The sequence below is a fragment of the Triticum dicoccoides genome, chromosome 3B, assembly GCF_002162155.2.
Source record: "Triticum dicoccoides isolate Atlit2015 ecotype Zavitan chromosome 3B, WEW_v2.0, whole genome shotgun sequence".
Classification (NCBI taxonomy): Eukaryota; Viridiplantae; Streptophyta; class Magnoliopsida; order Poales; family Poaceae; genus Triticum; species Triticum dicoccoides.
In genome coordinates, this window is record NC_041385.1 from 847,911,178 (window position 1) to 847,934,417 (window position 23,240).

The window sequence follows — 23,240 nt, forward strand, 5'->3', positions numbered from 1 at the left end:
ATGCATGCACGAGGTTGTAGTCCCTCACATTCACATGTTCATAAGTCAATGCTTTGTCAAAATGTTGCACGCAAGGTTTAATCATCCGTTGTTCACGCATGCTTTACCGATATTAATACGTTGATAAAGACAATTTCTTGAGGAAAACGAGCCCATGAATTGAGTACAAAGGGGACCAATAAGCCAGGACGGAGGGAGTACTAGTAGTGAACCAGAAGAGGGAGTAGGTACTAGTAGTACTACGTAACAACGGACAGTAACAAAATTCCTCTATGTGCATCATGTAGTCATGCAAGAAAATAGAGATAAGTACAAGTGAGACTCAGGAACGGTCATACACGTAGGGGGAGTATGTGTAGGGGCCATTCAGGAGCAGCCAGATCACACAGTAAGTTAGTCGGAAGAAGCAACCATCATTTCACTCTTCAATGACACATACACAATATAGAATGGTTGATATAGAGGGAAAAAGAAAACCGCTTCACTATACATACACTAGCAGGAGCCTAAGCTCCAAGTCAGCTTGCTTGGGGTGGTCTCTTCACAAGCATAGAACGACGGTGGCTACACCACTGGTCACAGATTCGGCCTGATCCCGCCACTGGGGGAAGGGGACAATGTTCTGCGTAGATGCGATCGACCGCGGCGAGGGAGAAAACCCAGTGTCAGTGTGTCCAAATCGAGGGTCCTCGCGGTATAGGCTGATGCCGCCTCCCAACCGCCCTTCTGGCTACACCCCGACGTCTCATGTACACCTTCCTTTTGGAGTCGGCTTGCTCCACTGCCGCAGCTCCCCACGTAGCTCCATCTCCATGTGGATCTTTCTCTACTTTTATCGGCTTCTATTTGTGATGAGTTTATGTCACATGAACTAGTGCCAGTACTATTATTCTAATCACACTTCTCCAATATCTTTGCCAACAGGGATACTCAGCTAGATTTTAGTGGAACTGCAAAAAAGCATCGTATGATTCGAGGGTGCCAGCCATCTTTACTTTGACAGGTTCTACCTAGCCACGAAATTAAATCCTGTTTAGGGTTTAGGGTTTACATCGTACTGACCCTATCATTAGTTTTTGTTTGTACACACTCTCACAACTTTTGCCTTTAGTTGTGAAGTAAATATTGGCTCTGATATATGAATCATTGAGATGCATCAGCATGCGTGTTAGTTTTTCTTTGTATTTGATCGAATGTTGTAACGGGGCAACCTTGGAGTAGGAATGAAAATGGAGCGGAAAGTTTCAGTTTTTCCGGAGAAAAATTGAAACGGAGAGAAACCAACGTTTCATTTCGTTGGATCGTGCCATCGAGCAAAACCAACGTTTAAATCACGCCTGTCGCGTTCGTGTCTCACCCTCCTCCACGGCTCCACCACACACGGTCGCTCGACATGCCACTCACCGCAAACCGACTATACGATAACTTTCCCGCCTGCTTGTCAACGGATCGCGCCATGGATTACTAGCACTACTGGAAGTGATTGACAAGGAGCGGGAGGACTTCATGGCACCTTGATCTAATCTGATCGATCTAGACCATGGAGATTTTTGATCTGATCGATCTAGACGGTCATGGAAGGTCTTCTGCATTGGTATTTTCCCCCGGCCTTGCCGTGGCAGCTCAGGTGCGTCGACGTTTTGGTTCTACCGTTCATTTCTCTCCTTCCGGTTCGGACAAAGAGTTCTTCTTGGTGGTGCACTTCTCTTCGGCAAGTTTCCCTCTCAATGATGATTCGGTTGCTATTGCACTCCAATGCTGTATTGGGGGCCTCCCTTCTGGACTCAACGTGTCACATATTGATGGACGAAGATTTCGTTTTTCTGTGGCTTCCAATAAAGTTGGGCATTACATCTATGGTCTCAAGGATAGAGTATGGCCGAATTTTGTTTGCCACTTCAGTCTTTTTCGACAGAGAAAAAATGGCATTTTGGCAATGGATTCTTCATGTCACCTTGATTCTCACATTCCAGAGGTGGCTGCTCGTTCTCCTATTGCTATCAAGTCTAAATACAAGTTCTCTACTCAGCAATACATGGTTATGAACACATCAAGTCCGATTTTATCTAAATTTGGTTTCTCTCCTATGGAGGGATTGGTTTCCAGCCTCGATCCGTCGCCAGACGGCTCACCGCCGGCAGTTCAGTCGCCGGAGCAGGTTTTTCCGGGGCCGACAGATAGACAGACAGTTACGCAGGGCATTAAACAACATTCCTTGTCTTCGGCCATCATCTTTGGGGCATTCAAGTCACCCATTAATACAAGGAATAATGAGGTTAATGGGGTATGGCCTATTAATTACAAATTTGTAGGTTGTCGATTTAAGGAGAATGCATGGAGCAGTATTCCGAATTTTATGCTCTTCCATATTTTGGACCAACGTCACTTTGGTTATTCTGATACACATATTGCCAATACTGGTCTCTATCTTCGGTCCCTACCTCGGTTTACATTTATGGGAGGCTCAATTTGTGCCCCTCTTGTAATTCCCTGGGTCACCTGGCTTCTGCATGTCCAGGAGAGATTTGCTCTATCTGTCTTAATGACAGTTGCTGCTATCCCACATCCGCTAGTACAGTGAATTCTGTCCAGCCCACCATCGACAAGGCTGTGGGCTCTGGGCCACAACTGATCTCGCGGGCCTGTACTATTTGTGGATCACAATCTCACCATTTTTTCCAATGCCCGGCCTATCTAAAATGTGAGGTTTGTTCCTTCTTGGGCCACACCAAGCGCAACTACTATGATCCTAAGGCCATGCACTATTTTTGGAAGCCCAAGAATGCTAAGAAATCTGATCTTCATTTATCTGGAGCAGCAAATCATTTTGACAAGTCATTCAAAGGCAAGAATCCTATTTCTCCTTTTTTTGAGATGGAATCATTACCCTGCTTACCCTCTACTAGCAGCTCTGCCACGGCCAACTTGGGAAATGGGAGGCTAATTGATTTTGGTCCAGTCAAATCGGGGGCTGCACGGATTCCTTCCTCTAGCAAGCATTTACCTCAATTACCTACTCTGCGCCCCACAGCTCAACCCAAGCAATCTTGGGCCGTTCATTGCGATATCTACGGCTGCCTTGGACACGTGCCATCATCCTGTCTCCAGGGGTGGCGCTCCAACAAAGAAAATTGGCTACACAATCAATCCATACCCCCTGCCGATACGCATTCCACCTCGCCGCGCGTGCTCTCCTCTGCGCATGCTCTGCTCCTCCCTTCTCCACCAACAATGGCGAATTTCCCCCATCAACATCGTCCCCTACCTGCCGCAAGGAATGCCGGTGGAGCTTGGCCCGGCTGATCGGAAGGTGAGAGCGGACATGGTGGTCAGTGCGGTGCCTCCCCTGCACCACGACTTCTTGGCCATTGCTGAGGCCAATAGGTTCATCCTGCAGCATTAGAAAGAAGCCCTCAGAGATACCATCCAAGGTTTGCTCCATGAGTTTCATTTCTTCCCCACTGAAGTTGAAGATCACGCTCTAGGGCTTGGTATTTTTGGATTTGATGACTCCCTAGTTAGAGATACTGTCGTCAGAACCACCTTTGAACTAGATGAGATGCAAGCTGATGAGCACACGGTGATTTCTTTTGTTCCACATGACGCTGCGCTTAACATGAGGCTTACCACTTTTGGCCCGGAGATTTGGATCTTGTATGTTGGATTTCCCTATGACTATCAAACCCAACATTACATACATAAGTCTGTGGATACTTTCGGTACTCTGCTTGAATGGCATAATCCCAGGAGTGACAGGCGTTTTGTGCTCCTGAAGGCCAGGGTCATTCATCTTAGATTGGTCCCTAAGAGCATTGTGATGAGGCAGATTGGGGGTGCTAGGCACTGCTGGGCAGTTGCTGTAACTATGTTACGTAGTAGTGATTGGAATGCACACTTACCTAAAGTTCCACCTGCTGGTGAAGATCCACCTCCTGATGATGGTGTTCCACATCCTCTGTTTGGTGAAGGGCTGACTGCTGAGCAAATTTACCAAGCCCAGCTGCACAACTAGATGGCTCAGAATGTAGCTGTTGATCATGCTATGCATCAGGCTAATCAGGCCAATGACAATGTGCAGGTGGACCAGCAGGTTCAGTTTCAGGCGCAATGGGGTGCCTGGCCAGCTCCTCCACCTCCTGCTGTGTACAATTTTCAGGCATGGTTGGCTGCTGAAGGTCTTCAGGTCTCTGATGGTATTTTACCTGAAAACAATTTGCTAGACAGCCCTGCAATGGCTTGGAATGACTCCATATCTTGGCACAGCAGCTCTGAGTCCTCTGCTAGTTCTGATGGGTTTGTTCTTGTGCCTGTCAATGTTATGAATAATCTCTGGAGAAGTAACTTTGATAGCCCTGCCAGTACCTCCTTGGTTCCTATAATACAGCAGCAAGATTCTCTCACAATTGATATCTCTCTGAATAACTCTGGTCTGCACTTCACCATGTCACACCATGGGAACTTGATGGCTTCTATGCTCTTCCACTCAGCCAGACCGGTGAGACAGATCAATGACTTTCTGTGGACTGCCATTAAGCCCGTTATGGCCACTTTTGGCCTATGGAGCTCGGGGCTGGGTTTTAGGGATTGCTTGAAAGTTCATGTTCAAGTTAGCAGCAACAATGATTCCATCTTGATTTCTGCTGGGCATCAGATCACTAGGGATAATGTGGATTGTATATCTGTGGTGCATTCCTGGTCTATCCCTGCCGTGGCTCCGACTGATCCCTCCATGGCTCTGCTCCAGGGAAACCCTAGCTCTTTGCTGATGCCTCCTTCTGATGGTGTTCTGCCTGATGGAGGCACTTCCTCTCATCGTGGAAAAGTGCAGGCACCTGAATGTGAAGTCTCTCTTCGTCGCAGCGCTAGATGCAATAAATATGATGGATTTCGGGTCCATGCTCTGACTGATACCAAGAAGAAGCAATCGAAGGTCAAACCACGCCACACTCCTACTGCTCCCTCCTCGGTGATCATCAGGGAGCTGGACGCTGAAGCAGCCCAGGAAATACCACCTCCTACTCCCATTTAGGTAATTCAGTAGGTCGGTGTCCAAAGGTGCGCCATCCCGCCAAAAGAACTTACTGAAGCGGCTCTCTTGGAGTCCAAGGAGGCAGGGTCTTCGTCCTCGGCTTAATTTGCTGGTTTCTTAGCTTTACGGGTCTTTTGGTCAATTGGAATGTGTTATGTTGGAACATTCGTGGGTTAAACTCTGGTGATAAACAATTAGCACTTTCTAATGCTATCAATGCTAGTGGTTGCTCGGATATATGTTTGCAAGAAACTAAGAAGCCTATGATCGATAATGCTTTTATCAAATCTTGTTGTCCCCGTCGGTTTGACCAATTTGCTTTTGTCCCTTCACATGGGGCTTCGGGTGGAATTGTTACTATTTGGAACAGTTCGGTTTTCTCTGGTACGGTTATTGCCTCGGAAGATTTTGCTCTGGTCATTAAATTTCAATCAACACAGTCCTCCCAAGCTTGGACGCTTGTGAATATCTACGGCCCGTGTCAAGGCAATCCACGTATTAATTACACTAATTGGTTATTCTCATTAAACATACCTGCTAATGAGGATTGGCTCCTACTCGGTGACTTTAACTACATCCGCAGCCCTAACATCCGTAGCATTAGTGACATGATTACGTTCAATGATTCAATACGTACACAATCTCTCGTTGAATTGCCAATCAAAGGCCGCACTCATACTTGGAGTAATATGCAACAGGATCCTCTCTTGGAGCAACTTGATTGGTTTTTTACATCGTGTAGCTGGACTGGTTCATAACCCAGCACTGTTGTTAAACCTCTAGGCAAGCCTGTGTCTGATCATATACCGTGCGTGGTCTCCATTGAAACTTCTATTCCTAGAAGTAAGCTTTTTCGATTTGAGCCTTTCTGGATTCAACACCCTGGTTTTATGGAGGTTGTATAGTCTTCTTGGCATAAGCCCGTCCGATCGACCAATAGTGCAACCATTCTTTGTAGAAAATTCAAGCACTTGTGATACTCCCTCAAAAATTGGAGGAAGCACATTTCCCGATTGTCTATAGCCATTACTAACTCCAACAAGGCTCTTGCTGACCTGGACACGCTGGAGAACAGAAGGCCTTTGACAATTCCTGGGGCTAATTTTAGGATTATCCTAAAAGCCCACATCCTATGATTATTGTCATATCAACAACAATATTGGAAGAAACGGTGCACAATTCGATGGGTTCGTTTTGGGGATGAAAATTCCAAATTCGTCAAAGCTATGGCCTCCGAACGCTACAGGAGGAACAATATCGCCTCATTAACTCTTCATGATGGAACAATAATTGATGATCACGCAAGCAAAGAATCTGTCATTTATCACTCTTTTAAAGAAAGACTTGGAACCTCCTCTAAGCATGAGATGAAATTTGATCTTCCCTCCATTATCAAGAGAATTGAGGGGCTGGATGACCTAACTGTGCCATTTACTAGGCAGGAGATTGATCTAGTCATCAAAGAAATGCCTGTGGATCAGGCTCCGGGCCCTGATGGATTTAATGGGGCATTTCCCAAATCTTGTTGGCACATAGTTAAGGAAGATTTCTATGCACTATGTGATCAATTTTTTGAGGGCGGTCTCAACTTGGAAAGTATCAACGATGGATTCATCACCCTCATCCCAAAAACTTCGGCGCCACAAGGAGTTAATGACTTTGGACCGATCACTCTGCTAAATTGTTGTCTTAAGGTCATCACAAAGCTTCTAGCTAACAGGTTACAAAAAATCATTCTCAAGATTATTCACCGCAACCAATACGGTTTCCTGAAAAAGAGGTCTATCCAGGACTGCCTTGCTTGGGCTTTTGAGTACATATACCAATGCCAATCTTCTAAAAAGCCAATAGTACTGCTCAAGCTGGATTTTGCAAAAGCGTTTGACACCATCGATCATGAGGCTATGCTGGAAATTATGAAACACATGGGTTTCAATGATAAATGGCTGGGATGGATCAAAACAATTTTCTCATCTGCGAAGTCTTCTATGCTCCTTAATGGCGTCCCGGGCAGACAGTTTAATTGTGTTTGTGGGGTGCGCCAAGGTGATCCCTTGTCCCCCCTAATCTTTGTCCTGGCGGCAGATTTATTGCAGGCTGCAATCAATGACTCCTTCCGAAGAAATGATCTTAAACTGCCCTTTCACCGCCCCAACCAATCGGACTACCCGGTGATTCAATACGCCGATGACACTATCATGTTACTTCCTGCGTGTCCGGACCAAGCTTCGCTTGTCAAAACAATTCTTACTGATTATGCCACTTCGATTGGTCTAAAGATTAACTTCCACAAGTCCACTCTTGTGCCCATGAACTGTGATGCCTCCATCGCTCAGAATATTGCGCAAATTTTTGGTTGCGTGGTGGGAAAGTTACCTTTTACATACCTTGGGCTGCCAATGGGTACTTGTAAACCTACAGTACAACATCTCATGCCATTGGTTTGTGGAGTTCAACGGAGACTTTCGGCGACGCTGTCAATGATTTCCTATGGAGGGAAATTATCTCTACTCAATTGGGTAATCACGTCCCTTATAATTTTTTCCCTTTGCACCCTCAAACTGCCACCAAAAATTATTGATCTGTTGGATAAAATCAGAAGACAATGTCTCTGGACCAAGAAAACCGATGATGGGGGAAAATGTAACTCTTTAGCTTCATGGCAAATGGTTTGCAGACCAAAAGAGTGTGGGGTCTCGGGGTTCTTGATTTACAAACCCAAAGTGATGCTTTACTCATGAAATACCTGCACAAATTCTATAATCACTGGGATCTGCCGTGGGTTGACTTGATTTGGTCCACATACTACAATGACAAAAGCCCACACGCTTCAGATCCATGCGGATCGTTCTGGTGGAAAGATGTGCTCAAACTCACACCCATCTATAGAGGAATATCAAAAGTGATCGTTAGCAAAGGAGATACTGTGCTTATGTGGAAAGATCTATGGTTGGATGATGTCCTTGCTAATTCACACCCACGTGCTTTTTCTTATGCCAAACTTGAGGACATCTCTGTTCGAGACTTTCTTGGGTGCACCAATCTCAATGAAACCTTTCATCTACCACTGTCCATGCAAGCACACAATGAGCTACGTCATCTCCAGGAGATCACAACGCATGTTGGCATTGGTGAGGGTGATGACATGGAATCCTGGATCTACGAGTGGGGCTCTGAGATATATACTGCCAAAAGATACTACAATTTCTATTTTCGTGAGGCCACAACCCATATTAGCTACAAATGGCTCTGGAAATCTTCGGCCACAATGAAAATCAAAGTCTTCGGTTGGCTCCTTCTCTCTGATCGCCTTAACACCAGAAACATGTTGAAGAGAAGGCACTACAACATCGGAGACAATTATGGTTGCATTCTATGTGGCAGCAATGAGGAAGAAACTATTGAACATATGATCTTTACTTGCCACTTCAGTTCAGCCTATTGGGACACTTTGAATATCCACTGGACAGCTAATGGTGATCGCCTCAACTGGATCAAGGAAGCCAAGTCCGTATGGAACAACCAAATGTTTATGGAGATTTTCCTATATTCCTCCTGGAGTTTGTGGAAGGAAAGAAACAACAAGCACTTTAGGAGAATTGACCCCACGGTTGGGTCATGGGCAAGAAGATTTAAAGAGGACTTCTCTTTACTCATGCAAAGAGCTAAAGAGAAACACCAACATTTTCTCTCCACTTTTATTCAGTCCTTTGTTGCCCCTTAGTCTAGTACTTACTTAGGCTACCTACATATACCATTAATTTTAACATGGCCATGGATGTAAGGATATGACTTTGTACTATACTTTTTGATACTTTAATTCAATATATACAGTAGGAGCCTCTCCTACTGTTTCAGGTGTCAAAAAGGAGCGGGAGGACAGCTACTGTAGCACGGACTCCCAAGAACTTTTTACATGCATGTTGTGGCTGGCCGTGGCAACCTTTGAACGCGGAGCAGTCGCATGCGCCGGAAAGAAGCGCGGGCGGCGCTCTCTCGGCCAGCGCGCGGTCGGAGCAGTCACGTCCGCTCTGGCTGGGTATGAATGCGGCACTGACCGTTTCGGGCGGGAAACACGCGCGGGTGATGAAGAGGATTCGGGTTGGTCAGGAGTGGGCGCGGCAGCCATCCAGACGCCCACAAACAAGAGATGTTGTATGTAAATATTGCTGCGTACATAATTAATAACGTAAATAATGTGCCAGTTGGACAACTATGATTGGTTTTTTACATCATGTAGCTGGACTGGTTCATACCCCAGCACTGTTGTTAAACCTCTAGGCAAGCCTGTGTCTGATCATATACCGTGCGTGGTCTCCATTGAAACTTCTATTCCTAGAAGTAAGCTTTTTCGATTTGAGCCTTTGTGGATTCAACACCCTGGTTTTATGGAGGTTGTACAGTCTGCTTGGGATAATCCCGTCCGATCGACCAATAGTGCAACCATTCTTTGTAGAAAATTCAAGCACTTGCGATACTGCCTCAAAAATTGGAGGAAGCACATTTCCCGATTGTCTATAGCCATTACTAACTCCAACAAGGCTCTTGCTGACCTGGACACGCTGGAGAACAGAAGGCCTTTGACAATTCCTGAGGCTAATTTTAGGATTATCCTAAAAGCCCACATCCTACGATTATTGTCATATCAACAACAATATTGGAAGAAACGGTGCACAATTCGATGGGTTCGTTTTGGGGATGAAAATTCCAAATTCGTCCAAGCTATGGCCTCCGAACGCTACAGGAGGAACAATATTGCCTCATTAACTCTTCATGATGGAACAATAATTGATGATCACGCAAGCAAAGAATCTGTCATTTATCACTCTTTTAAAGAAAGACTTGGAACCTCCTCTAAGCATGAGATGAAATTTGATCTTCCCTCCATTATCAAGAGAATTGAGGGGCTGGATGACCTAACTGTGCCATTTACTAGGCAGGAGATTGATCTAGTCATCAAAGAAATGCCTGTGGATCAGGCTCCGGGCCCTGATGGATTTAATGGGGCATTTCTCAAATCTTGTTGGCACATAGTTAAGGAAGATTTCTATGCACTATGTGATCAATTTTTTGAGGGTGGTCTCAACTTGGAGAGTATCAACGATGGATTCATCACCCTCATCCCAAAAACTTCGGCGCCACAAGGAGTTAATGACTTTAGACCGATCACTCTGCTAAATTGTTGTCTTAAGGTCATCACAAAGCTTCTAGCTAACAGGTTACAAAAAATCATTCTCAAGATTATTCACCGCAACCAATACGGTTTCCTGAAAAAGAGGTCTATACAAGACTGCCTTGCTTGGGCTTTTGAGTACATATACCAATGCCAATCTTCTAAAAAGCCAATAGTACTGCTCAAGCTGGATTTTCCAAAAGCGTTTGACACCATCGATCATGAGGCTATGCTGGAAATTATGAAACACATGGGTTTCAATGATAAATGGCTGGGATGGATCAAAACAATTTTCTCATCTGCGAAGTCTTCTGTGCTCCTTAATGGCGTCCCGGGCAGACAGTTTAATTGTGTTTGTGGGGTGCGCCAAGGTGATCCCCTGTCCCCCCTAATCTTTGTCCTGGCGGCAGATTTATTGCAGGCTGCAATCAATGACTCCTTCCGAAGAAATGATCTTAAACTGCCCTTTCACCGCCCCAACCAATCGGACTACCCTGTGATTCAATACGCCGATGACACTATCATGTTACTTCCTGCGTGTCCGGACCAAGCTTCGCTTGTCAAAACAATTCTTACTGATTATGCCACTTCGATTGGTCTAAAGATTAACTTCCACAAGTCCACTCTCGTGCCCATGAACTGTGATGCCTCCATCGCTCAGAATATTGCGCAAATTTTTGGTTGCGTGGTGGGAAAGTTACCTTTTACATACCTTGGGCTGCCAATGGGTACTTGTAAACCTACAGTACAAGATCTCATGCCATTGGTTTGTGGAGTTCAACGGAGACTTTCGGCGACGCTGTCAATGATTTCCTATGGAGGGAAATTATCTCTACTCAATTGGGTAATCACGTCCCTTATAATTTTTTCCCTTTGCACCCTCAAACTGCCACCAAAAATTATTGATCTGTTGGATAAAATCAGAAGACAATGTCTCTGGACCAAGAAAACCGATGATGGGGGAAAATGTAACTCTTTAGCTTCATGGCAAATGGTTTGCAGACCAAAAGAGTGTGGGGTCTCGGGGTTCTTGATTTACAAACCCAAAGTGATGCTTTACTCATGAAATACCTGCACAAATTCTATAATCACTGGGATCTGCCGTGGGTTGACTTGATTTGGTCCACATACTACAATGACAAAAGCCCACACGCTTCAGATCCATGCGGATCGTTCTGGTGGAAAGATGTGCTCAAACTCACACCCATCTATAGAGGAATATCAAAAGTGATCGTTAGCAAAGGAGATACTGTGCTTATGTGGAAAGATCTATGGTTGGATGATGTCCTTGCTAATTCACACCCACGTGCTTTTTCTTATGCCAAACTTGAGGACATCTCTGTTCGAGACTTTCTTGGGTGCACCAATCTCAATGAAACCTTTCATCTACTACTGTCCATGCAAGCACACAATGAGCTACGTCATCTCCAGGAGATCACAACGCATGTTGGCATTGGTGAGGGTGATGACATGGACTCCTGGATCTACGAGTGGGGCTCTGAGATATACACTGCCAAAAGATACTACAATTTCTATTTTCGTGAGGCCACAGCCCATATTAGCTACAAATGGCTCTGGAAATCTTCGGCCACAATGAAAATCAAAGTCTTCGGTTGGCTCCTTCTCGCTGATCGCCTTAACACCAGAAACATGTTGAAGAGAAGGCACTACAACATCGGAGACAATTATGGTTGCATTCTATGTGGCAGCAATGAGGAAGAAACTATTGAACATATGATCTTTACTTGCCACTTCAGTTCAGCCTGTTGGGACACTTTGAATATCCACTGGACAGCTAATGGTGATCGCCTCAACTGGATCAAGGAAGCCAAGTCCGTATGGAACAACCAAATGTTTATGGAGATTTTCCTATATGCCTCCTGGAGTTTGTGGAAGGAAAGAAACAACAAGCACTTTAGGAGAATTGACCCCACGGTTGGGTCATGGGCAAGAAGATTCAAAGAGGACTTCTCTTTACTCATACATAGAGCTAAAGAGAAACACCAACATTTTCTCTCCACTTTTATTCAGTCCTTTGTTGCCCCTTAGTCTAGTACTTACTTAGGCTACCTACATATACCATTAATTTTAACATGGCCATGGATGTAAGAATATGACTTTGTACTAAACTTTTTGATACTTTAATTCAATATATACAGTAGGAGCCTCTCCTACTGTTTCAGGTGTCAAAAAGGAGCGGGAGGACAGCTAGGTGTAGCACGGACTCCCAAAAACTTTTTACATGCATGTTGTGGCCGGCCGTGACAACCTTTGAACGCGGACCAGTCGCGTGCGCCGGAAAGCAGTGCGGGCGGCGCTCTCTCGGCCGGCGTGCGGTCGGAGCAGTCACGTCCCCTCTGGCTGGGTATGAATGCGGCACTGACCGTTTCGGGCGGGAAACACGCGCGGGTGATGAAGAGGATTCGGGTTGGTCAGGAGTGGGCGTGGCAGCCGTTCAGACGCCCACAAACAAGAGATGTTGTATGTAAATATTGCTGCGTACATAATTAATAACGTAAATAATGTGCCAGTTGGACAACTATGATTGGAGATGGAGATAGAATTTTACGTAAACACGGATATGCATGTCTATGTCTATGTGTGTGCGCGCGACGACTCTAGCGACTACCCATACACACCATCAATGTCTCGTTCTCCCAACACACACACAAACTTAGCACCGCTTCATTTTGTTCCTAGGATAGGAATATCTTACGAGTGGGAAACAACTGTATTACAATTACAGAATTGATATACCACAAGATTGAATGAAGTAAATCCTAGGTGGCTATGGCGATAATGGTTCTCCCACCTACGGGCTAAACCATATGGTTTACATGGATACTAGGGGTACCTAGGGATACACATGGTTGATCTCCATCAAGGGATAAACATGATGGTTTCGCTACCAGACGTGGAGGATACGCCAAGACTTCGGAAGTTTCCTTCTAGCACCGGGTTGCCTGTAGTCCGGCCTTCCTTTAATGATCCAAGAGCGGCCCACCAGTCCGGCCCATGAGAGATAGGCCAGCAGCCCAATGACCCCTTAGTCCATGACGCACTCACCGGTCCACCCACATATCAAATTATTAAAGTAGCGAACACGAATTTACTAAACATCATGAAAGTGACTTGACCGTAATTCACATGTGTCTTCGAGAACACTTTGCTTCTTATTAGAGAACTTCCCAATTTGTCCTTTATTACAAAAAGGATTGGGTCACCTTACTGCACCTTTGTTACTGGCGCTAATTGTTACTTGTTAAGAATTTTCTTGCTACTAAACTATCTGTGACCTCTATTTCAGTACTTGCAAAGGATGAGCATGATGAAAACATCTTGGATCAAGAGTTTGATTTTCATGGTGAAAATGTTCAGTTGAGTTGAGCATGTCCATTAACGTTTGCAAAGTTCACCCCATTTCATACTGAAATGTGTGATTAAGCAGCTCACTTTCAACTTCAAAATAATTTGATTTAGCATATGTGGACTCATTGTGAACCAACAGATATACCGGCTCTTTTTTCCTTCAATGTACTTGCGACAATTAAAATTTATCTATTTGTAAGCAATGAGTTTTTATTTGGTTGTAAACTATTTATTATTATGATGTAAAAAATATGTGATTTATTTTGTTTCAACTATCTGCAATATTCTCTTTTTAATTGGATTTATATGCATGAAAGTCTAAATGGGTTGACCAGTTGGGCGCATTGGCTAGATTTGGGCAGATGCGGCCTGACGGCGTATCTCCAACCATTCCAAACGGATAAATAGCGGGCCAAATCTTTGTCCGTTTAGATCGGCGCATTAAAGTTGGCCTTTGGCACGAATGACAAGATTTACTATGATTTAATGAGCCATGCAAAGCGAGCCGACATTTCTCATCGACTGCGATTTAAAATCCGGCAAAATACCAAAGTAGTGTATTACAACTTCGTAATCTCACTTTATTAAAACAATTCATATATATAGAAAATAAGTACATGTAGTATTCATCGTAGTGTCAAACTCTGTATGCCCGCAATAAAGAAAAGACTCTTTATGCCGGCCGTGGTTTCTTATTTGGCCAGGTCGTGCTTGTTGTCGTCCTCCTTTCCGTAGGCGGAGACGGGGAAGGTCCTTCCCAGTCCGGTGGGCGTCTTGAACGTGATCTTTGAGTGGTCGTTCTTGTCGATGTACATGTCGCAGACGGTGACCCAGATGAGGAGCTCCTTGCTCTTGACCCCCGTGATGCGCTTCATCTTGCGGTCCTCGACAAAGGCCGTCACCTCGGTGGCGTACGAGACCAGCCTCCCGATCTGCTTGAAGGTGTGCGTGAGCGCCTTCTTTTGGCGCAGCCACACGAAGCCCGTGGAGCGGTTGTAGCCGACCTCCTCAATGTCCGCCAGCGGCAGCAGGCCCAGCGGCATGTTCGTCTCGGCCAGCAGCTCCACCGCCTTCTCTGCGCACTGCGCCGCGCCGTGGTACACCTCCGCCCCCTCCCTGTTCACCCCGATCACCTGCGACGCCATCTCGATGGATTAAATTTAATCTCTCGAAGCAAACTCTGGCTCTACTCGACGCTCGGGAGATGCAGGGGGGCTTATTGGTCTTGGGGGCTTGTTGATTGATGCAGGTTGGGAGGGGCGGATTTATAGGCATCGACGCGAACTATATGAGAAATTGTACTACTGTTCACTGGAATGCTTACCTCAGGAGCAAAGAGGGTGAGAAAGCAAATGTCTGAAGTTGATGCATGACACTCCAGCGACCTGTGTCAACGTCGTGTCGAGTATTGGAAGCGATCCGGCGGATGGAATGGCGTTGCTGGTAGTTGAATTAATACTCCTGCCAGTGATGCTAGCTAGCACGCGTCTGATGGGACACTTCTTGGTCCAGTGCAACCGCCCGAGTTATTCTGCGTATTTTAGGGGGTGTTTGGTTTATAGACTTTTTAGTCCTAGAGACTAGAAAAAGTCCCTAAAATGTCTCTAGGAACCAGACCGGAGGGATTTTTTGTACAGGGACTAGAAAAAGACTCTACTGAAGACTTTTTTTTGATTAGTTCTCGGATTAGAAAAAGTCCAAGGACTTCTGAACCAACCACCCCCTTACTCAACCAGCGTGATGCATGATGCGTTGCCTCTTAAAAAACTACTAGAAATACACAAACTCAATTAATTTGACTAAAAAATGACCGAACATCTAACTGCAATTTGACTTAGGATGCCGGCGGCCAGCGTGCTGGCCCAAGATGGATGCATGGACAATTTTACGTGTTGTAACTGTAAACCACCGCGACTGCTTCCTCCCTTGCACCTTCAGCGTTTGATGGATTCGATGATAGGGCTTCGGTCTCTCTCCGTAGCCAGGTTGAGTCTTTCACATTGCTCGTATAGGAAAACACATCGCTTATTTGTTTCACGCCAATATTTCATAGCAGTCGGTTTATAGTAGACAGCTAATAATGGATGAATAATGATTTTCATAGAAGTAATAACTAATTACTATGGGAAAATGCATACTCTCACTGGTCGACGACTATGTACAAGCTTCCGTCTAAAGCTACAGATGTTAAGGAAGGAATGACACTATCGCTTTGCTTTGGGGGACTATATATATGGAACGTGCATGGCTAAATCATGCAAGAGCCATGTATGTAGTCATGAGTATAACATGTGTGACCCAAACAAATGGATGGGCTGCTGCAGTTGGGCCTGATTAAACGTCTAGTTCACAAAGTTTGGAGAGACAAGCTTGGCATGCAAAATGCATGCCTCTACGTACCTAAGCTAGTACCAATACTGGTCTATTTGGAGATGCAAAAAAGACGTTATTTTCAGAAAAAGAAAAAAAATCATAATCCCACGATTCTAGTGTGAGTATTTTGTAACTAGATCATGGATTGGTCTATTTTGTTGAAGAAAAAAACCGAGAGGGAAACCTACTGCAGCTTGGAGCAAGATTGGTAGAACAGGTTGGCAAATGAAATATATGGGCGGCGCACGAATGGAGACCAGGAGTGCTACGACTTGGTGGCTGACAAAGATGGCAGAATCGTGAAGGTTGTTGCGTTTGGCCATAGGCCCTGGCTCTATCTGGTTCTAGTTCTTGGATAACTGCTGTCCTTAGACCTGTTATATAATGGCCGCTTTTGTTGGCAGGTTTTTTTGTTATAGATAACAGAACCTAGGTTATGTGGGATGTTAGTTGTCTCTTCAGTAGCGCTGTTTGATGTAATTCCTTAAGAATTTATGGTTTATAAAATCGGAGGGGGAGCCTCTCTTTTGCTCAAAAGAATGATGTTACTATTATTCTACAATAAAGTACACCAGAATATACTATGTTTTATGTTTATTATGGTTAGAGACAAAGATATTTCAGTATTAACCATGCCTCTGATAAGTGAATCTCTATCTCTATGTGCACGTCAGGGCGCATGTGCAGAATTGGCACTACGTAGCAGCTGCATCGAATCTCTAGGCGCGTCCGTCCTAAATGCAATCTCAACATCATCTTTTAAGATCAAATTGCTAGAAGGGAGAGAGAGGAGGTGGTGTAATAGTTTGTTGTATTGCTTGAGCCTTATGGGCATATATATAGGAGTACATGATCATCTTGGAGTACAAGACAAAGTAGAATAATATCCTACGCTATCCTAGCTTTCCTAACAATCATGATACTCAACATCCCCCACAGTCACAACGGTAGCGACGCAGACGATGAGACTGAAGTAGAATCTGAAGGCAAGCCGACGGACACTCCCCAGAGTCGTAACGGTCAGATGCATCGCAGAAGCCGTGGCTAGAGTGGAAACCAATGAGGTTGCTCAAGGAAGGCGGTAGCCCTTTGTGCCGTTTGTCGAGGTAGCGAGAGTGAGGTTGGTGTAGCCGTGGTCGAGGTAGCCGTGTGAAGAATATCGTGCTCGATGTTGAGTCAGGATAGCCGGTATCGAGGAACTCACCGTCGAGCCGCGGGTGCAAGGAGGCGCCGAGTTAGCATAGGCGCAGTGATGTCGAAGTATCGGTGTGCCGGGAGGTAGAGGGTGTTGACGAGGCGTCGCGTCGGGTATGCCAGGTCCGGTGACACGTCGTGGACGAAGGCACACATCGGTGTTGCCAGCATCGGGCATGCGTAGACGGACGAAGACGAAGTTGATTAAGCGCCGACCAGGCTTGCCAGGCCCGGGGACACGTCGTGGATGAAGGTACGCATCGGTGTTGCCAGCACCGGGCATGCGTAGACTGTGACCTGCAAGAGCTGTACGCCATATCGGAGTAGTCAGAGAGGCCAGCAGAGAAGGACTCGACGACGGGGCCGATGTCACCAACGATGGTCGGAGTAGACGAAGTGGTCGGGGTAGATGACAGCGATGCTAGCAACGGGCTGCTGGTGGACAGAGAGGAAGGGGGTGGACGTGAAGCAGCGGCAGCTACGAAGGTAGCGGCGGTGGCGGCTAGGTTAGTAGCGCAATGGCGGTGCTCGAAGTAGGTGACGAAACCCGACAGCATGACGAAGAACGGCGCGGACGATGGCGTTTCCGCACCAAGGGAGGCGGCGCGGTGCATACCACGAGAGGTCAACATGCAGGGACAACGGTCGACTGCGGACCGCGGCGCTATGGTCCGAAGGGGTAACGCAGCGGCAACGGGCAAGTCGGGGCGAGGACGGAAGACCTCGGGGCAGTTGCATGGACCGCGGGCCGCGGCGCTACAACCCGAGGGGGCGGTGCAGCGGTGGAGTGTGGGCCGGTGCAACCATGGGGACGGCCTCGGGGCGGCGGCGGGGACTGCTTAGCGCGGCACTACGGCCCTAAGGGGCGACACAGCGGCGGCGCGCGAGTCGATGCAACCACGAGGAGAACCACGGGGTGGCGGCGCTGCAGCCCAACGAAGTGGCGCAGCGGCAGCCCGTTGCTCGATCGGTGGAGTGGCGTGCTGGACTCGTGTACGGTCTTCACGGGACCTACGAAGGCGCGCGCAACCAACGGGCCAGGTCTGTCGCGCGGCGTAGATGAGGTGGAGTGCCATGGCGAGCGGGTGATCAAGCCGATCGTACGCGAGGTCGGGGACGCCGCTCGGTGAAGGCGGGTGGTGGCGGAGTCCGAGGTGAGGCCGGCGATGACGGGCTACGGGACAATATTCGGACGAGCGCGTCAGCGTCGGCACCCGGGCTGCCACAACAGCGCCGGTGCCCAGGCAGCAAAACCCGAGCGACCAACATAGTAGGGGCGCCCGAGCTGAGGCAGTCGACGAGCCTAACGCAGCCGGCCCGACGTAGCCCTGGATGAGGCCGGCGAGGCAGACCGCAGGGCTGCCGTGCAGACGCGGCGAAGGCGGGTGGCGTGGATCGATGGGCGGGTTGGCGTACAGTGCAGCGCAGGAATCTGCTGCTGCTCGTGTGAGGTAGAACGTCCAGTCCCGTCAGTAACGGGTTGATTCCACGACAAGCATCTGCAGTCGGTGTGCAACATGCTTGTAACCTCTGCCAGTTTTGTCCGGTGAGTAGGTACTAGGTATGTGAAGTAGCCAGTAGCACACTCACTCGCCACATCCACATGAACTCTGGTCTGAAACGTCCAACTGGATGCACACGTGGACCCCTACTTATTCCACTTACGTTTGTCACCTCACCACATATCCCCGCAGAGTATCCACCGTAGCAGTAAAGGCTTTCTCTGGCTTTGGCGTTGTTGGAGCAGAGGATCCTTCCTTGCTCGTATTTGGCACACACACATAGTACTAGCCGAGAAGAGAATAGTCTGCACAAAGGGAAAATTTGAGTGATCAAAATTAGCCCTTCTCTTTGGTTTCTTATTTAGTCCCGAAAAAAAGCTACCAATAAGAGATCTTGCTCCGTAGTAGACCGAACGAGAAACGGAGATCTTGCTCTGGTTCCAATATACGTACTCCGTAGTAGATTCGGCCAACGAACCCCTCAAAGAAGTAGAATCTCTGCTTGAGTTCCAGGTTCCAACATAAAACGGAGACCAGCTCAAAAAATACTGATCCCAACATAAAACGAACCCCTCATGAAACGCAGCCACCCAAGTGGAGACCGAGTCGACAACCTCAAAATATCTGTATATAGTTAGACGACTGGGCCGAACGAAGTATACGACGTTACGAAGCCAAATTAATAACACCCCGGGATCCAATCATGGAAGTAGATCCGGCGGCAATAGCAGCCTCTCTCCCAGACGACCTCTTGCTCGAGATCCTCGTCCGCGTCAAGGACGAGGCTGCTCTCTTCCGCTCAGCCACGGTGTGCAAGAGGTGGCTCCGTCTCATCACCGATCGCTGGTTCCTCCGGCGCCGCTGGCAACAGTACTCCCCGTCGTCTTTCGTTGGCTTCTTCACGCATGGAAAACGCCATGGGGAACCAGACGCAGGGTCTTTGCCTGGCCCGGAGCCATGCTTCATCCCGGCACGGCGATCTGCTCTGGGCCCTTGCCGCCGCTCCTTGGGATCCTTTGTGACCCCTGCCCATGCCGGCCTCTTCAACGGCGCGTTGCCGCTCATCTCACGCCACGGCCTTGTTGTTGTGCGTCTTGAAGCACACGACAGCACCGGCTATCCAGACAGGACCATCTTTCAACTGGGTGTATGCAACCTGCACGCCGCCACGTGTGTCATGCTCCCTCCGCTAAAAGTTAGCCCAAACTTCTACTGCTATGACTGTAATGGCTATGCCATTCTGACCGGTGTAGATTGTTGCTCCAAAGATGCGTTAACACCCATGGTGCAGCCAAGCAACCCTTTGTCTTTCTTCAAAGTGGTCATCATTGGATACACCAGTGATGACTTGAAGTACAATCTCCATACGTTCTCGTCTGACAAATCAAGTTGGGACGAACGTACCAATTGCTTCGACGGTGATGCGCAGTCATACAACTATGGGTCGTTAACGTTTAGCGATGCCATTGTGCACAATGGCCTGGCACACTGGATATTTCATAATTATTATGGTGAAGAGTCCCTTCAACTCATTAATCTGAATTCTCAGACCAGCCATATCTCCTTGACGAAGCCTCCTTTTAAACCAAACTAATAACCCACTAGTCCCTCATGCCTTACTGTAGGCATCAACGGGGTGTTACCACTGCTATTGATGCAAAAGGAAGGTCCCCAACTAGAGATCTGGGAGCAACGCGACGACCGAGGAAACATTAGCAGTACTTCAGAATGGTTGTGTACTCGAACGGTCGAGTTAAAACAACCCGTAAAGGAGAATGAAATAAGAGAATTCTTTGTCTTGAGAGAGATGTGTGGCGCATTACTCATCAGCGACAACTATGGGCTTGTTTACACTGCCGATATGGAGACTGGAACGATGATGGAGCTAGTAGATTGGCCTTGCAAGCGCTCCCTGTGCCACTGTGATTCCATGCCCTTGCAGATTGATTGGCCGACGATCTTCGTTTCTGGGCTTACCAAATAAAGTTAAACATTTTGGTATATGTAAGCTGGATAACTACCGACCATTTTTCTGGATTGTTGAACTCCGGTGTTCTTCCTTAACTTGTACTCCCTCCGTCCAAAAATACTTGTCATCAAAATGGACAAAAAATGATGTATCTAGAACTAAAATACATCTAGATACATTCCCTTTTATTCATTTTGATGACAAGTATTTCCAGACGGAGGGAGTAACATTTAACGACCGAGTAGTAATCACGTTTTTTTACAGGTTAGAGGCTCCATGCTTCCCCTGTCAACTCCTAGTGGTGAGACATCTCGGATAACCGAAGAATCGGCATGGCCAGCATGAAGTCTAAGGCTAACCGCGGCATATAGAAGTAGGAGAAACATGTTGTTTTGGCATAAGGACCTCGATTTGCTGAATGAAAAGCATATGGAACCACCCTGCAAGAAAAAAGACAAATGGAACACAAGACTCTCATTGCTTGTCGTATTTTCTAATTTTAATAATTTGCCAGAAATTTTCAGAAATCTCGGTCATCCAGAAGTGCATCTTGGTTAGCCTTAACCTTAGTACAAGTGTCCATAGTGTTCGGTGACACGTAAATCATAGCAGATACATATATATTTTAGGCAACGAAGAAACATATTAGTGCCATCGACAACCGAAGATATTATGTATGCACTAGTTTGTAAGCTTTGTAATACGGGTGACCTGGAGATGAGGATTGCTAAACCGTTTGGAAGGGTGTAGTTGAGACCCATATCCGCCCACATTTCCTGCCTCTCATCAGCAGGAACCTAGACTGTCCTGGACACAATGAATACAATAAGTCCTGGTCGCTGCCTCTTAGTCTATGCCAGGCTACTTCCAGACCCATATGGTCGTATCTATAGACTTTGTCTGCAATTCATACCAGACCACCGGTTAGTAATAAAATAGAGTACATGCATTCTATACATACCCATATCACCGAATGCATGGAAGAATGTGTACTGAGAAAACGTTGTACCCTGCTCAGGGCAACAAGTTAGTGTTATAGACAGGGGTGCAACTCCCTGGATAGCGTACATCATTAAAATTCAGACTTGGGGTAGAAGGGATAGACTAGAGAGAGAGAGATTGTTACAAAGATAAGAGCAAATGATAACAACCTAGCCTATCTACCGTTGAAGCTTCTGACTCCTTGCCGCACCCTTGTTATCACGTTTTTTAATCACAACTTGGTTAAGTTGAGATTACACTTGAACTCTTCAAAGCTTCTTGTGGGCAATGCTTTTGTGAAGCCAACTGCAACCTGATCTTCTGAATGCACAAAATGAATTTCCAACTGTTTGTTAGCAACTCTTTCTCTGGCAAAATGGAAACCCATTTCAATGTGTTTTGTTCTTGCATCAAACTCTGGGGTTAGGAGGTTGATAAGTCGCACCAAGATAATCACACCATAAAAATGGGACTTGCGTGTGCTTCACACCAAGTTCTCTCAATATATACTGAACCCAGATTATCTCTGCTGTAGCATTGGCTAGTGCTGTGTATTCAGCTTCGGTACTTGACTGTGATGCAGCAGCTTGTTTCTTTGCATACCAGGATATCAATCTGGGTCCAAAGAATACTGCAAATCCACCAATAGGGCGCCTAGCATCTAAACACACCACTCAATCAGAGCTAGAATAAAACACTAACAAGAGTAGATGAAGATCTGTTGAGGGTAAGACCAAGATTCATAGTACTTTCACAATTCTCACTGTGCGTTCGGTAGCAGTCCAATGAACTATGGTGGATGCATGAAGAAACTTGCATACTTTATTGACAGTAAAAGATATATCATGTCTTCTTAGGGTTAAGTACTTAATTGATCCTACTAGATTTCTCTAACTAGTATTGTCCTCTTGGATGAAGAGGTCTCCTTTTTCAAGTTACAATTTTCCAATGCTAGACAATGCAGTGGGTGAGGGTGGATGCATGTCCTAATGGATCATCCAACAATATTCATGAGAGTTTGGTGGCACTAAACACTCACTTTTTAATCTTCTAATCTACGGAAAATCAGTGGGTAAAGCCCACGTACACATCTACCTTCATACAACACCTTCTTTGTTGCCTAGTCGTTGATTAAAACGAAGAACATGTGAAAATCAAGAAAGGCGTGATTATTGATGGCAGTGCGTGTTGGGTTTCGTAGTAATTTCAAAAATTTTCCTACGCGCACACAGGATCATGTGATGCATAGCAACGAGAGGAGAGTGTTGTCTACGTACCCAACGCAGACCGACTGCGGAAGCGATGACACGACGTAGAGGAAGTAGTCGTACGTCTTCACGATCCAACCGATCAAGCACCGAAACTACGGCACCTCCGAGTTCGAGCACACGTTCAGCTCGATGACGATCCCCGGACTCCGATCCAGCAAAGTGTCGGGGAAGAGTTTCGTCAGCACGACGGCGTGGTGACGATCTTGATGAACTACAGCAGCAGGGCTTCGCCTAAACTCCGCTACAGTATTATCGAGGAATATGGTGGCAGGGGGCACCGCACACGGCTAAGGAATCGATCACGTGGATCAACTTGTGTCAACTTGTGTGTTTAGAGGTGCCCCTGCCTCCGTATATAAAGGAGCCAAGGGGGGGAGGA

General features: G+C 46.6%; 1 protein-coding gene across 1 annotated transcript; it reads right to left on the reverse strand.

Moving 5' to 3' along the window:
• Positions 1-14,073: 14,073 nt before the first annotated feature.
• On the reverse strand, positions 14,074-14,795 carry LOC119282650. The gene is made up of 2 exons (XM_037562802.1): positions 14,245-14,795; positions 14,074-14,151 (listed from the first exon to the last, which is right to left on the reverse strand). Exon 1 carries the CDS (start codon positions 14,714-14,716, stop codon positions 14,264-14,266), a length of 453 nt encoding a protein of 150 aa, XP_037418699.1. The 5' UTR covers positions 14,717-14,795; the 3' UTR covers positions 14,074-14,151; positions 14,245-14,263.
• Between the last annotated feature and the right edge of the window lie 8,445 nt (positions 14,796-23,240).